This window comes from Curcuma longa, chromosome 8 (genome assembly GCF_044706935.1).
Source record: "Curcuma longa cultivar G26 ecotype Majalengka, Jawa Barat chromosome 8, ITB_CL_G26_1.1, whole genome shotgun sequence".
Taxonomy (NCBI): Eukaryota; Viridiplantae; Streptophyta; class Magnoliopsida; order Zingiberales; family Zingiberaceae; genus Curcuma; species Curcuma longa.
The window spans coordinates 5,132,691-5,147,225 of NC_133868.1; the positions used below are offsets into that span (position 1 = coordinate 5,132,691).

Sequence of the window (14,535 nt, forward strand, 5' to 3'; positions counted from 1 at the left end):
ATGGAGGAATATTGTAGTGAAGAGATTTTTCAGATACCTCTAATGTTTAATAGTTTTTAAATTTTATTAATATTACAACGTTTTAAAATTGTATTTTATTTTAAAACATCTAGGTAATTAAATCTTAGAAACGATTCATTTTTGATATAAACAAAATATAAACGGTATTTTTAAAAAACTACAAAGTGTTGGAGAAATAAAAATTACCGTTATAATAATGAAGCATGTGTGGCGATGTATTAAAGAGATAAGCGTTTATGCTTCGTTGACCCACCCAAACTGCTCCAGAAAGGGGTTGACTAGGGTTTGGGGCGGGTACCGGTGGATGCAGTCCGCCCAGGCGCCGCCGTCGTCGAGGTGGCGGAGCACCTCCCACAGGCAGCTGTTGCACTTGAAGCCCGCCCCGAAGCTTAGCATCAGCACCCGGTCCCCTCGCCGGAGCCGTCGCTTCGCCTCCATGTACCCCAGCACGTACCACACGCTGCTCGCCGACGTGTTCCCCCACCGGTGCAGCGCCATCCTCGCCGGCTCCACGTCGTGCTTGGTCAGCCCCAGCGCCCGCCCCACCGCCTCGATCACCGCCGCCCCGCCGGTGTGCAGGCAGAAGTGCTCCACCCCGCCCTTCAAGCTGATCCCTCGCGCCGCCGCTGGATCGCCGCCTTTTGCTGCCCACCGAGTCAACCAGTGGCGCAGCGCGTAGATCGCCAGATCCACCGGCGGCAGCACCCGCGGCGCCAGCCGCTGGAGGTTCTCCGCGAAGGCGCGCACTGCCGCCTTGGGGAGGGTCTTGCCGAGGTGGAACCCTACCCGGCCATCCTCGTCCTCTGTCTGGATGGCGCACTGGTACGCCTCGTCGCTGGCCCCAATGTGGGTGCGGACGAGGCAACGGAGCCGCATCTTCGCCCTCCGTCGGAGTTCAGGGTCGTTGGTGAGCACGAACGCGCAGCCGCCGCAGCGGAAGAGGCAGTTCCCCAGCATCTTCGACTTGTCTGTACCGCAGTACCAATTGGGCGCGATCGACTCAGAGGTCACCACCACCGCCAGCGTCGCTTGCGGCGTTGCCTTAAACGCATTGTTCACCAGATCCACTGCGATCGGGCTTGCGCTGCAGCCCATGCCGGCGAGATTGAAGGTGCGTACGTCCTCCCGCATCTTGTACCGATTCACGATCCGGGCGGTGAGGGATGGGGCGGGGGAGAACATGGAGACGTTGACGACGAGTAGGTCGACGTCGCGGGGTCGGATGGCGGTGCGGCAGAAGAGAGCGTCGAGGGCGGAGAAGAGTGCGTCGTCGAGCTCATCAAGAGCGTCGGCGAGGGTGGGGCACTCCTCGCGTCCGAGGATAACGCTGCGGGGGGCGTAGGTCTCCTCGCTGATGCCGGAGTTGACGACGACCTTGAGGAGGAACCTGAGGTCGGGGAGGGAGAGGCGGAGGTTGCGGGAGATGATGGCGTTGCAGAGGTGGGTGGAGAGCTTGCGGTCGTCGGAGGGCTTGTAGAGCTCATAGTCGAGTAAGTAGCACTGCTGGCGGCGACGCCGGTCGAGGGCCGTCCGTGCGAGGCGGAGGAGGCAATGCAGGAGGATGGTGGCGGAGATGAGCCATAGCAATTCCATGCAACTGCAAGGAAAGCAGAGTTGGCTGCTTATCGTGTACGTTGCGTTATAATGATGTTCATGTTGGGGAAGAAGAATTGTTGCCTATTTGTAGCGAGTGAACCGGTTCAAACTCCTCCACCAGACCATTAATGCAATCCAACACCCAACCGAGTTTTTTTTTATTACTATAAATTAATTTTACAGGGATGAATATATTGATAATTTATTTTTTATAAAAATGAAAAGATAATAATAATAATAATAATAATTTATTTTTTATAAAAAATGATAACTACTTGTGTTAGTTTATTCAATCAATATTATAATAATAATAATAATAATTAGTTATAGAAATCTATTTGTGGTATTGTTAGTCATAACTACTTGTGTTAGTTTATTCACTTTTTAATCAAGAGAGAAGGGAAATCATTTGGGGGATTAATGTAAATATCTAAATAGAAATATATTAATGTAAATAGGGAAAATACTGAAGGCATCTATGTAAATCCATCACTTTACTAAACTTTTGCTCTCTTTCTTTTTCAGAATTTCTTCTTTTCATAGACTAATGAAGATATATGTGTATATCAATTTGATCAATAAATTTATATTTGTTAATAAAAAATTTATATCATTTATTAAAAACATATTCTTTGAGCATGCTTCCATTATGAAGATCCATTTATTAAGATGTGTAATTTTATTTTGGTATCTTATTTATTTTTCATTTCATTGAAAATATTGATGTCAGAGATTCCAAAATTGTCATTTTATTTAAATGTCTAGTTTTAATTCAGAGATTATGTCTAAATTCTATTAAGAAATTATATCTGACTTGAAAATTAATTTAAAGATCAAACCCTATGCAAACTTAATGTATAAAATTCATTATTGATCATGAAAATTTACATATCTCATTTCCTTTGAATTAAAAAACAAAACAATAATGAGGACAGCTATTGCACAAATATTTATAGACGGATCAATATGTGATGGGATGGGTCTCTCTATTAAAAATTCATCTTCTAATAAGATGGGTTGATTAAAAAAATTAAAATTTATTGAATTTGATTATTATATTTATATATATTATTATTATTATAAATTTATGATTTAATTTTAAGGGATGGGAGAGGACGGTGGATTGGGAACCGCCATTGATCGAATGTTCGGCATTGACTTGGACCGACAGAGGAAGATACGGATGGATCTTGTCTTTAATTCGTGAATTGACTATCTAAGATTTGGTCAAGCTGGATCGTTGACATTTTTCTATCTTCATTAAACGATAATAATTACACAGCAAGGCAACGAGATTCTATTAATTTTAAAAATAATAGTCATTTTGTCAAAACACAACTTTATTAGTTAAAATTTAATAGAAATTATATTTATAATTATTTTTTATTAAAAGTGACTTTCTTCTTTATGGCTTTGATTAACACTGTTTATTTGGATGTGTGGTAAGTTTTTTCATGTTTATGGAAAGTAGAGGGAAGGAAAATATTTTTTTTAAAATTACATAAATAGCCTACTGCTAATATAAAATTAATTAATTTAATTGATTATCAAATTAATTAAAATTTTCTCGTGAGTTGATATATATTGGACAGTTGAGTCCATCAATAATGGATTGAGAGTCAAATTATATTGATAATAATAATAATAATAATTTAAAATATTATTTATATTATATCGTAATGTTTAGATTAGATAATATTTAAATAACTAATGATAAAAGAGAGCATATAAAATGAATGTAATTAGTTGGTATGGTGATGATAATTAATATTATATATTATCTTAGTAGATATTGATTTGTTAAATGTTAAATTATATATGATAAAATGAAATGTATATTGTTATAAAATATATTTTTAGATGCACCAATTATAGAGTTGAGAGAATTTAATAAATTTACTTAAAATGCTTAAAGTTTATTGATAAGGTTTATGGTGACGCATTGCCATATCCAGTCTTAATTACACACATTCATGCATGAAAATTGCTATGACTAAAAAAATAGTGGCCATTATTTAACAACACATTAAATTAAAATTACGTGTACGTCTAAAAGATTTCATTAGGACATTAAATGAATTCTCATAATTAGTTGGATCAGTTTAAGCATTCGTAGAATGCACAATTGCCATCATATTTATTGATTACTTTAATTTCTCTTATCTTTCTATCTAATTAATTTGGAGGTTGAACAATCAAGTGAGTTCTTAGTCAATATTATTGGTTGAAGGCCTTAATTATTTTGTCTATTTTGTCAAAAGACTTTATTATCATACTCCCCAAAAAATAATATCATCTAACAATAATTAACATTTATTTTTTATTTTTTTATTATGGGATAAAATATTTTATCTTGTAATCAAAGAATAAGGTAACTACTTTTTCTATTATTATCTCATCAAACACTTGTTTGCAAGCAAAATTATTGAATAAATGACTTTCTCTTTTTAGATCATAAATGCTAAACTTATTTGCTCCTTTTTTAAAAAAAAATTAGTTACTTTTTAGAAGGTTGTAAATTATTCAGCTTTCAGTTACTTAATCAAAATGGTGATAGTTATAATTAATTTCATCATCTATGATATTTGTTTTTTGAAATTTTAAATTAATTTGATAATTTTAGACTTAATTAAATTGATAAAACAATATTTAAATTAATTATTTTGCTATTTAATAAGATCGGAAGTTTGTTGCTAGGCATAGCCTATTTATGCAACTCAATTTTCGATAAGTCGTGCCAAGTTTGGTCTATACCATTGGGTCTAATCGAGTCATAAACTCTCTATCTTGAGAATATAGCTGAGTTGGTTACGATAGAGCAAAGTTATAGAAGAGAGTAAAGGTTCAAATATTGATAAAACTGAGACAATACCCTCTTCCATCGTGAGACGACGGATTCCATCTTTTACAAAAGGGTCATAAACTCTCTAATATATCAAGTAATTGATCATGCCCAATTTAATTGTACACATAAATTAATATTTTTATATATATATATATATATATATATAAACTTTATAAAATTTCCTATTTAAAAAGACCAAGTCTATAAAAATATATTATTTTAAAAAAAACATATTCCATTTTTATTCTTTTGATTTTCTTTAGGAAGCTTACAAATGATTTTGAGTTAGAATTAAAAATTAAATGAAACGTAAATAAATAAATATAACTATTTTCGGGTTCATAAGTAAATAAAAATAATATTAATTTTCTTATAATGATTTAGTTTGATTAGGATAATCAAATCGTAATAAATTTTTTTCCATTATAATTTTGCAATAACTATTTTTAAAACATAATATTTTTTTTTCAAAAAACGCAATAATAAAAAAAACTAAAATTAGAAAATTTTATTTTTACTCAGTATTTTTATTTCCAGAATTGAATAAAAACAGAAAATTGGTATTTCGGCTAAATTAAGGTCAACTTCGGTCGAAGTTCATAAAATAGAATAATTTTTATTTTTTATTTTTTAGAATAAAAATAATTGCAATTTAAATTGAAAATTTGGTATTTTGGCTAAAGGTCTACCTTGATCAAAGTTCCTCGATAATTTGATATATCAAATTAATTATAGTTAAACTTGTTTTTGATACTTTTTAAAAGAGAAAATGCTCAATATTGATAATTAGGATGTATATTTTTTACCAATAATATTTTTATTTTTAAATAAAATTATCTATATTATTAACAAGGATTTACATATGCTAATATATTTATTTCTTATTATTAGAGGCTATAAATGAACTAAAGTTCATGAGCAAGCTCAATATTCGGGTGGATAAGAGCATATTTTATATTCTTTCAATATACAAATGAACAAATTTAAATAATTTATTATACTAAATAAATAAACTTTAACATATATATTCAGTTCCTTATACTCATGAATAAAGATTATGAATTATTGATGAATAATCTTTATGATCAATATATATGAATAATGTTTTTATCAAACTTATAAATACACAAATAAATTATAAAAATGAACAAATAAATTTAAAATATCAAACTCATTAAGAAATCAAACACACTTTAGAAGGTAAAAGTTTCAAACAATTAAACATGCTCAATAACACCAACTGAATTCCAATTTCATAAAAGAGAAACTCAAGTTAAATTTCAATACTCATTTCAACGGTTTAATTTATTTTAGACTAGTTTGATATGACTTGGGTACACTTATCTTATCAGACATCCTTGAACAATATAAAATTTAACTTTGCTTGGTTCATTTATTATGAATAATTATCATTAGGCATATTTCAATTGTACACTTAGTGAGGTTAAACACTTTAATAATGATTTCTTTTTATGCATGCTATATTGACTCAGAACAAAGTAAGTTATGCATAGTGAGACTAAACGAAAGTATAAAGGTGAGAGTATAAAAAGACATAGAAACATGATGATATCTATTCTTTTCATTTATCTCGTATTCATTCTCCTTTTTTTTTCCAACCATATTTATTATTATTATTTTCTTTTTCCTTGTTCTGGTTATATATAGAGAATATATGTTTAGAAAATAATAACTCATCAGAATAATGTTTGATTCATAGAATTATTAAAGTATACATGAATTTGGATAACACAACGGGGTGGTGGCGCAGTTGGCTAGCGCGTAGGTCTCATAGCTTCTGAGTTATCCTGAGGTCGAGAGTTCGAGCCTCTCTCACCCCAAATTTTTCTCTTTTCCATTTTTTTGTTATATACTTCTATAAAAATATTAGCTAGCTATTTAAATCCATTAAATATTATTATATTAATTAGATTCATACTGGGGTGGTGGCGCAGTTGGCTAGCGCGTAGGTCTCATAGCGTCTGAGTTATCCTGAGGTCGAGAGTTCGAGCCTCTCTCACCCCAATTTTTTTCTTTTCCCTTTTTGTTAAAGATTTTTATATATTAGCTAGCTAAATTTAAATCCATTAAATATTATTATATTAATTTGGATCACACAACGGGGTGGTGGCGCAGTTGGCTAGCGCGTAGGTCTCATAGCTATTTGAGTGATCCTGAGGTCGAGAGTTCGAGCCTCTCTCACCCCAATTTTGTTACTTTTCCTTTTTTGTTAAAGATTTTTATATACTTTTATTTTTATAAATATATATATATATTATATAAACACATTACCTTTCGCTTGAAATGGGCCTTTTGGATCCAATGGGCCTAGTCCAACTTAATGCTGGCTGATAAATTCCTCTTTTGATGCAGAACAATTTTGCAAATCGAATCCCGTCATGTCTTAGAGCTGATGAAACGGATCCATTGCCCTAAATTTGATTCAAAATCAATTTTTTACTCATCAACAGGAAAACAATTTTTTTTAAAAAAAAGGGCAAATGCCCATTTTATTTTATAGTAAATCATTTAATTTAATCTGATTGTATGAAATTGATTCATTGAAATAATAATAATAATAACAAGATAAATATCAATTTCACTCTATCAACTTGTTTGGTGAAACCCTTTGATGAACTAATTATAAAACATAATATTTTATAAATACCAATACCAATAAATTCAAATGCGTATTGATAACCTGGGAATGGGAATGATTTTCCATCCAACTCACAAAGTTCTGGACACGTGGCTCAGCTCCAAGTCAGCAAGTTCGTTGACTAGCCTGTCACACGTGGCATCCGACCATCTTAGCTTTTCATGTGCTCACCTCTTGAGCGCCCCTCTTCACATCTAAGTTCTTCACTTTCTATGCATCTTATCTTGGTTTTGAGTGCTCGGCCTCTCATTTACCTCTTCATATGATCGTGGAACCGACTATGTAGGATGCTAGAGTGATAAATTTCATCTTTTATTAAAGATTGCTCGGCCTCTTCTTCTTGAGCATCCTTCTCAACTTCTAAATGCTTGGTTCCCTCAGCACCCTCTAATAGCTCACTGTAGGTGTTAACTTTCAAATTATGATATACATGGCTCCTCGTAGGACATGACTTCAGTCTCTACTACAAGGTAGATGAGGCCCTAGGCTAAAATTTTTTTAGACCTTTAATATAATTTTTTTAAATATAAATTTTTTTTTCACCTTTTCCATCCTTTTATATAAAATATATTTTTATATAAAATTTAGTTTTCTAACTATTAATTTAAAAATAGATTTTTATATAAAATTTAATTTTTTGTAAAATTATTAATTAAAATTTTATATTCAAATTTTGTTAATAAATTTTTTCCAATGGATAAATAATTTTAAAAAATTTATTTCTGCTAAAGCTAGATATATATAGTTAATAGTATTTTATAAGTTATACATGCATTAATAAAAAATTTTAATTTTTTTATAAAGTTTAACACCTTAATATTTTTTTTTATAATGTTGGAGCCTCAATAAAATTTCATTAAAATGTTTTTTTTAATATTAATGGGCCCCAATAAAATTGGGGCCCTAGGCATAGGCCTTAATGGCCGGCCTATGCCTTGAGCCAGCCCTGGTAACATGGATCATACATCGGCCACCATGGATTCTCAAGGAGTCGAGTCGTAGGAGGTATGGCCCTAATTGGACTCGACCAATCTTCTCACCACCTCCATAGGATCCGTGCTGATGTAGTTCAAGTCATAATTAAGAAGCAAAATCAACCATAGTAAAGAAATTTGATCCTCATTCTCTCTAACTTGCTCTCTCACTATATTTGTTCTATCTCTCTAAAACTCTTTGTCATTGAGCATTAAATTAAAGGAACTTTGCCGGACCTAACAAAATAACTGATGTCATTATTTAATTTTAAGCTAGCGAATACAAAGAAGAGATGAAAGAGCCAAAATCCAATAGAAAGCTACATTGAACAAAGATCGCAAAGCACAAGAGAAGACAGAAACTTGATCATCATCATCAGTACTCATAATACATTGGATTTGGGAGTTTGAAGATTCTTCTTGCAGTTGTGTATCCCCCAAGGCTGCTCCATTGGCTCCCAACTATTCCCCACAAACGGTACCCTTCGTGAGCCAACTTGCTCCTTTCTTTTGCCTTGTACTCCTCTGCACAACTGTTCTCCTCCTTTTCCGACCTACAAATTATATATAAATGAAGAACAACAAAAAGAAATTCAATTGTAGTTGTCGATTCATTACTTGTATGTCGTTTTGACCGTCGTCGTCGTCGATCGAGCAAATTAAAAGAAAACAAAAAAGAGTGAGAAAAGAAATTAAATCAACCTCAATATGAGATCTGTCCAGCCATGGTAGCCAACTGAGATGAGGTTGTTAATGGTGGCTTCTCTCAGACGCTCTGCCCTCGAAGACAAAATGAAGACCTTCAGCCCTCTTCTTCTGATCTTGTGGAACAACGGCCTCATTTGCTCGATTGCAGGTGCACTCGCCTCCAACATCCATGCCTCAAAGCTTTTCTTATCCAGCTTCGTCCCTCTGCAAAAACCAAGGTGTATATAGTTTTTGGACGCAGATGATCTATATAGTTCTACCGGGAGATTGAACCGATCGAGACGTACCCGAACTGGTGGGACTTGTAGTAGGGGACGGTGGAGAGGAGGACGTCGTCGACGTCGAAGACCCAGGCGTCCTTGCCGTCGCCGGCCAGCACGAATTCGTCGGCAAGGAAGAGGGAGACGACGTCGGCGGCCAGGTGGAGGTCGACTTCGTACTGCGTCGACGTCATGTAGTGGCCGACGTGGCCGGTGCACTCGCCGGGCACCACCTCGAAGCCCCGGATGTTGTTCAGCTCCACGTTCATCCTCCAGGCCTCGCAGTAGTCGCGCAGCCCATAGCCTACATTTCCGCTGCGGTGGTAATTGTAGCTCTCGTCTTCTCCCTTGCTGGTGATGTAGCTGAGGAGGTTCCAGTCGCCGGCGACGAGGCCGGCGGAGAGGCTGAGGAAGACCAACACAACCCCACACCTCATCGCACTGCGTGCTACTTTTGCCGTTGCGAGGAGCGAAACCTCCCTTGCTCCTTATAATTGCTCCGGCGGTGCCATTTGGAATTTCATAAACTCGAAGGTGGAAATTTTAAGTTTAGTTTTCGTTTTTTCACTTTACCCCTCCTCCGAAGTTAATAAAATTCTGATCTGCTCCTTTATATTTTCCAAAATTCTCTTAAAATTTTTAAAATTCATTGATAAATCTAGAGAGGGCAGCACCCGACTGAACCCGGGAACTCCCGGTTCACTATCGGATCGGATTCTCCGAGAAGAAAGAATATATATATATATATATATTTGGAATTAATAAAGAGGAGCATATGGGTGACGGTGGATCAAGTAATTACTATAAATGAGATTGAGCTGGCAAGAACATGTCTCGTGCCAAAGTCAGACTTATTGCCTTCCATGTTCTCTTGATTGCACTGACTTACCAGCTCAGACCTTTTTTAGATAATTTAAGAAAATAAAGGACTTGACTTTAATTTTAATTTTTTTGGAAAATAAATGTAGTTTTAAAGTAATATAAAATGATTCTGAAAGAGACATTTCATTAATTTCAGTCTCAACAGTTTGCAGATTTGTCATTTAATGTTGCCCTTGAATTGCAAGTATGGAAGCATTCACTCCCTGCCCGTGAACTCACCCACTTCTTGCCAGATACTTGAAGTCACTGCTTGATGCTTGTGAGTTCCAGAGTGGTTCGGTTTGGTCCGCGGGTTGAGTTAGTCAGGTTTAGTGTTATAGATGAGCGAGTGGTTGAGTAAGCGAGTGAGTGAAAAAGATGAATTTGAAAGTGTACAATATATCGGACAACATCAGTAACAAGCCAACCAAGTTTATTTGAATTTAGATATTTAATTTTTACAATCTGATTAATTTTAAAATATTTTTAAATAGAGTCTTGATTTTAAAAAAATCACATTTAAAACATTTGATATTTAAAAAAAAAGAAATAATAATTTATAGTAAGTGGAATATTTCAAATGCTAGTGCGATCCGAGAAATATATGTAAAATATTCGATGCCAAATTAAATAATTGAGCATCTTGACTTTGTTGATGGCGTGGAGCATTTATTGAACTTGACAAAAGGACACAACTGGCTCTAAAGATAATTTGCAATTTAATATTCTTATAATTTATCATTTTAAACTTTTTTTGCATTTATTATTATTTTAATAATAATGATAATAATAATAAATCTTAACTTTGATTGATGGACCCTACAAAATCAACACTTAGTGGGGTGCATGTATTAAAATTAAATTAGTTTAAATAAAATTTTAATTTATGTCATTATATATATAAATAAGGTACTTTGACGAGAACTTCGCATACTAAATTATCATTTTCTTTAATCAATTTAATGCTCACAAAAGATAAAATTTTCACTTCTAATTATCTTTTAAAACAAAAATGCTAAATCCTTAATCAGTAGCTAACGTCTGAAAGAAGTGCTCAGACCTCTAGCTAAAGCACAAGAAAGAAAGTGGCGACGATCGTGACCAAAACCATCATCAAAGTTTTGCGAATAACTCTTCATATCATAAGCGAAACTCCGAGAATTTTGATTGAAGGGCATCGCCATCTTCTTCAACTTCGCAAATACTTGCCTCATCGACTTCATGAGCTGATCTCCTTTTCGAAATCTCTCCATTCTGTGTTGGATCGACCTTGCTGGTATCTATGGCTTATTTATAACCAAACTGAAAATTCCTTTCCTCCGAAGAGGAGTTTGATTGATATTCTTTATAAATAATATGTTGAGTTGTGAACCGAAAGAGGAATAAGATTCTACACTTTATGAGTCAAAATTCTTTACAATTGTGGTTGTCATACTTTGCGAGACTACTTTAGGTTCGAAGTAATGTTTTATACGACTTTGATAGAATCACTTTATATTTTATGTTTGATTGTCAAGAAATTCTCAACATGTGTACAAAGTTAATATAGCAAAAATTCATAGAACAAATAAGAAGATCAAAGTTTGAATTAGTGAGTCTGGTTGGATCAAACGAATGTAAATGAAGAATGTATTCCACTCAACCAAAGCTTCAACTTAATTGGCTCTTCAGCTAAAGATTTGGTCAAATTAAGCACTTATTCCACACTTAGCAATGAACAGAGACAAAGAATATAAGAGCTTTAGATACGAACAAAAGAGATGGACTAAGTAATAAATATAATAGTGAAAACTTTTTTATAATAGGTAATAAAAAAAAACTAGACTCTAGATTAGGACAACCCAAAAAATCCGTCTATGTTGTTGTCAATTAGTCGAGTAGCTAATGCCTTTTTCTTCTTAGATCTTGGTTCTTTTCCCCTCCCATTTCATGAGGTTTGTTTTAATTTGTATGGGAAAAATTTATCTTTAATACTTTTTTTTTAAAAAAATTATTATGTCTATAGTTTTAACCTATATATTTTAAAAATATTTTATTATATCATATACTTCACTCTTGTTAATATCTAAATTATATAGGATATTTTTATATTTATCAAATCATATATCTTTTTTTAAAATACCCATTCATCTATACATGCACTTATCCGAACAACCAAAGCACATTTAAAATCTCAAAAAATAGATCTTGTTTTATATTATTTGAAATTACTAATTGTCTTCTTCTTAAAAAAAGTTAAAATATTTTTAAAAAATTTATAGTGAACTAAATAAGGTGTGAAATTAAAATTGAATGACATTATTATAAACAGTCAAAAATTTTGATACTGAATATTATATTACCATCAATGATTTTTTGACCAAAATTTTTAGATTAACTTAGGTTCGTTGGATCCAAAAACAAATAGGACCATTACATTTTAAAGATTTTTCTAAGTGTAACTATGTCCTTCAACCTTATTTCACACTCTAATAGGATGCTCTGAATTTTTAAAATTTATACAACTTTGAATAAATTTAGTATAAACTCATTGTTGGACTTCGATTTATCATATTCATTCAACAACATCGTCAATGTGTTTTTAGAATAGACTTTTGATCAAAAGTTACTAATAAATTTAGGTACATCCAAACCAATTCAAAATAGGACCAATTGATTCATAAAAGTCTATTGAATATAATCATATCCTCAAGTCACACTATAAAAAATATAACCTTTTCTTCTCCATCAATTGGTCTGCTCCACGACCATCTGTATAGGAAGTAAATCAAGAAACTATAGTTGACCTTGACAGATGAGGATATTATCTTAGCTTAGCCGAAATTTAAACCCTTGCCCTTTTCTACAATTCTATTTTGTCGTAACCAACTCAACTATATCCGAGGGTATAAAAATATAACCTTATACAATTTTATCATGATGGACACTTAACTTTATTATATTCATTTGGCAATAACATTGATATGTTTCAAGAAACAAAAAATTGAATCCTTTCAGAAAAAAAAAAAAAAATCCTATACTATCATAAGTGGGTTTCGATTCAAATTAATAAATTTAGACGTGTCACATTCAACCAGAATTAGATTCTTTCAACTTTTTTAATGTTTGTTGAGTTAAAAAAAAAATTACGAAGGAATCTTTTTTTTTTAATTTTAAAAATGCTTTGGTACTCTAGTGGATCGGACAAGTGCACGTACAAATGACGTGATATTTTAAGAAAGAAATGGATGATTTAATAAATATAAAAAAATGATGTATGATTTGATATTAATGAAAGTGAAGTATATGATTTAGTAAAATGTTATTTTTGGGGGTCAAAATGATTTCTAGTGTGAGTGTAGCAATAGCATAGGAGGCGAGCTTGAGCATTACAATGGCGACAAGTCCGAGGGACACACCGTAGGCCTATCTGTCAGCAATCACCACTGAATAAGGGCATCTTAATAATATATTGCTCAAATAAATAGTCCTATTTTTAAAGACAATATATTTAAATAAAAATAAAGAAATAATTCATAATAAAAATTTACATGATAAATAAATTTATTTATAAATTATTCACAAGTGTTATATATAAATATTAACATTCTTATCGAATCAAAAACTGAACTTGTTTATGAACAAATATTTTTTATTTACAGCACTAATTGTTAACAACAAAATCAGGGATCCAAAAAAAATTAAGGGGATTTTAAAACAATAGCTAATGCATAGGGTACACAACAAAAATTTCTTTAATATGATTAAGCAGATAATAGGGAATAAATAGATTAAGCTTACCACCATGTTAACTTTGAAGTAAGAAGTGAAAAGCCAAGTCACGTCAGAGCACATAAAATTTTCCTGCCCAAGTTATTTATATAGGTTCCACCACCATTACGCATCCAAAAAAACGTGTTTTCCGGGTTAACAGTCGGCACTATCACTACTAGCTTCAAAACATGTCTAGTAAGTTGGTTTCTGTAGTCCTGTACACCGTGTTCTCCAGACGAACATATGGCTCCAAGAACAATGACTCCAAAATCCTGGTAAAATCCTGTAGATTCAGTAAGCTGGTCCTTTTTGTTTTGTCCCTGTGAATAAAGGGCGGTTTAGGATATGAAAGCGTGAGCAGGGATAAGGAAAGACAACAAGATCGTTCTGTTCTATGAACCCTTCGGAGTACATTCTTTTTTCATTGCTTTGTCAGAGATTTGCAGGAATAAATGTTGCGGTGAATTTTGATAAATTCTGACGCATTAGTTTTCCTGCGCCAGAATGCAAATCCTCGAGCCCAAGAATACTTTTTCTAAAATGTTGGAATTGTTATTCTAACCAATCTAAATTTCTGTTTATTTTATTCTCTCGTAGTGTGCTTGTTTTGTAGGAATAATTATTATATCCCTTATGAATTTTCATGAAATAAACATTTGTGATTGATTACAAAATTGAATTTAAATACCAATTGCCATGGAATTATAATTCCCTAATCATAAGGAGTGGTTATTTCCAGGTAAGCCAATCTCACGAGCAAGAAAAATATTATTTTATGCATGTATATTTCATAATTACTTGTAACATTCCTATACATCGATTATAGGATCCAAATGAAGTATTTCTATAAAGTAAACT

At 33.2% G+C, this 14,535-nt stretch overlaps 2 protein-coding genes and 3 non-coding genes across 5 annotated transcripts; 3 read left to right on the plus strand and 2 right to left on the minus strand.

Moving 5' to 3' along the window:
- Positions 1-255: 255 nt before the first annotated feature.
- LOC141833764 (3-ketoacyl-CoA synthase 12-like) lies at positions 256-1,614 on the minus strand. The gene has a single exon (XM_074721261.1). It carries the CDS (start codon positions 1,612-1,614, stop codon positions 256-258), a length of 1,359 nt encoding a protein of 452 aa, XP_074577362.1.
- A 4,604-nt stretch (positions 1,615-6,218) lies between these two features.
- Positions 6,219-6,303, plus strand: TRNAM-CAU (transfer RNA methionine (anticodon CAU)). The gene is given in 2 exon segments: positions 6,219-6,256; positions 6,268-6,303. It is a non-coding gene; the product is annotated as a tRNA-Met (tRNA).
- Positions 6,304-6,402: 99 nt separating this feature from the next.
- On the plus strand, positions 6,403-6,487 carry TRNAM-CAU (transfer RNA methionine (anticodon CAU)). The gene is given in 2 exon segments: positions 6,403-6,440; positions 6,452-6,487. It is a non-coding gene; the product is annotated as a tRNA-Met (tRNA).
- Positions 6,488-6,583: 96 nt separating this feature from the next.
- On the plus strand, positions 6,584-6,669 carry TRNAM-CAU (transfer RNA methionine (anticodon CAU)). The gene is given in 2 exon segments: positions 6,584-6,621; positions 6,634-6,669. It is a non-coding gene; the product is annotated as a tRNA-Met (tRNA).
- A 1,660-nt stretch (positions 6,670-8,329) lies between these two features.
- Positions 8,330-9,548, minus strand: LOC141833756 (acid phosphatase 1). The gene is made up of 3 exons (XM_074721252.1): positions 9,091-9,548; positions 8,798-9,007; positions 8,330-8,649 (listed from the first exon to the last, which is right to left on the minus strand). The coding sequence occupies exons 1-3, from the start codon at positions 9,498-9,500 to the stop codon at positions 8,472-8,474; spliced, it is 798 nt and encodes a 265-aa protein (XP_074577353.1). The 5' UTR covers positions 9,501-9,548; the 3' UTR covers positions 8,330-8,471.
- Positions 9,549-14,535: the final 4,987 nt, after the last annotated feature.

What these genes read in the sequence shown, in the direction of transcription:
- LOC141833756 (XM_074721252.1), bottom strand. Translation starts at nt 9,500, where the DNA reads ATGAGGTGTGGGGTTGTGTTGGTCTTCCTCAGCCTCTCCGCCGGCCTC. An exon ending in TACAAGTCCCACCAGTTCGG is followed by an intron (nt 9,008 to 9,090) that starts GTACGTCTCGAT and finishes TGGTTTTTGCAG; the next exon opens with AGGGACGAAGCTGGATAAGA. An exon ending in TGGACAGATCTCATATTGAG is followed by an intron (nt 8,650 to 8,797) that starts GTTGATTTAATT and finishes TATAATTTGTAG; the next exon opens with GTCGGAAAAGGAGGAGAACA.
- LOC141833764 (XM_074721261.1), bottom strand. Translation starts at nt 1,614, where the DNA reads ATGGAATTGCTATGGCTCATCTCCGCCACCATCCTCCTGCATTGCCTC.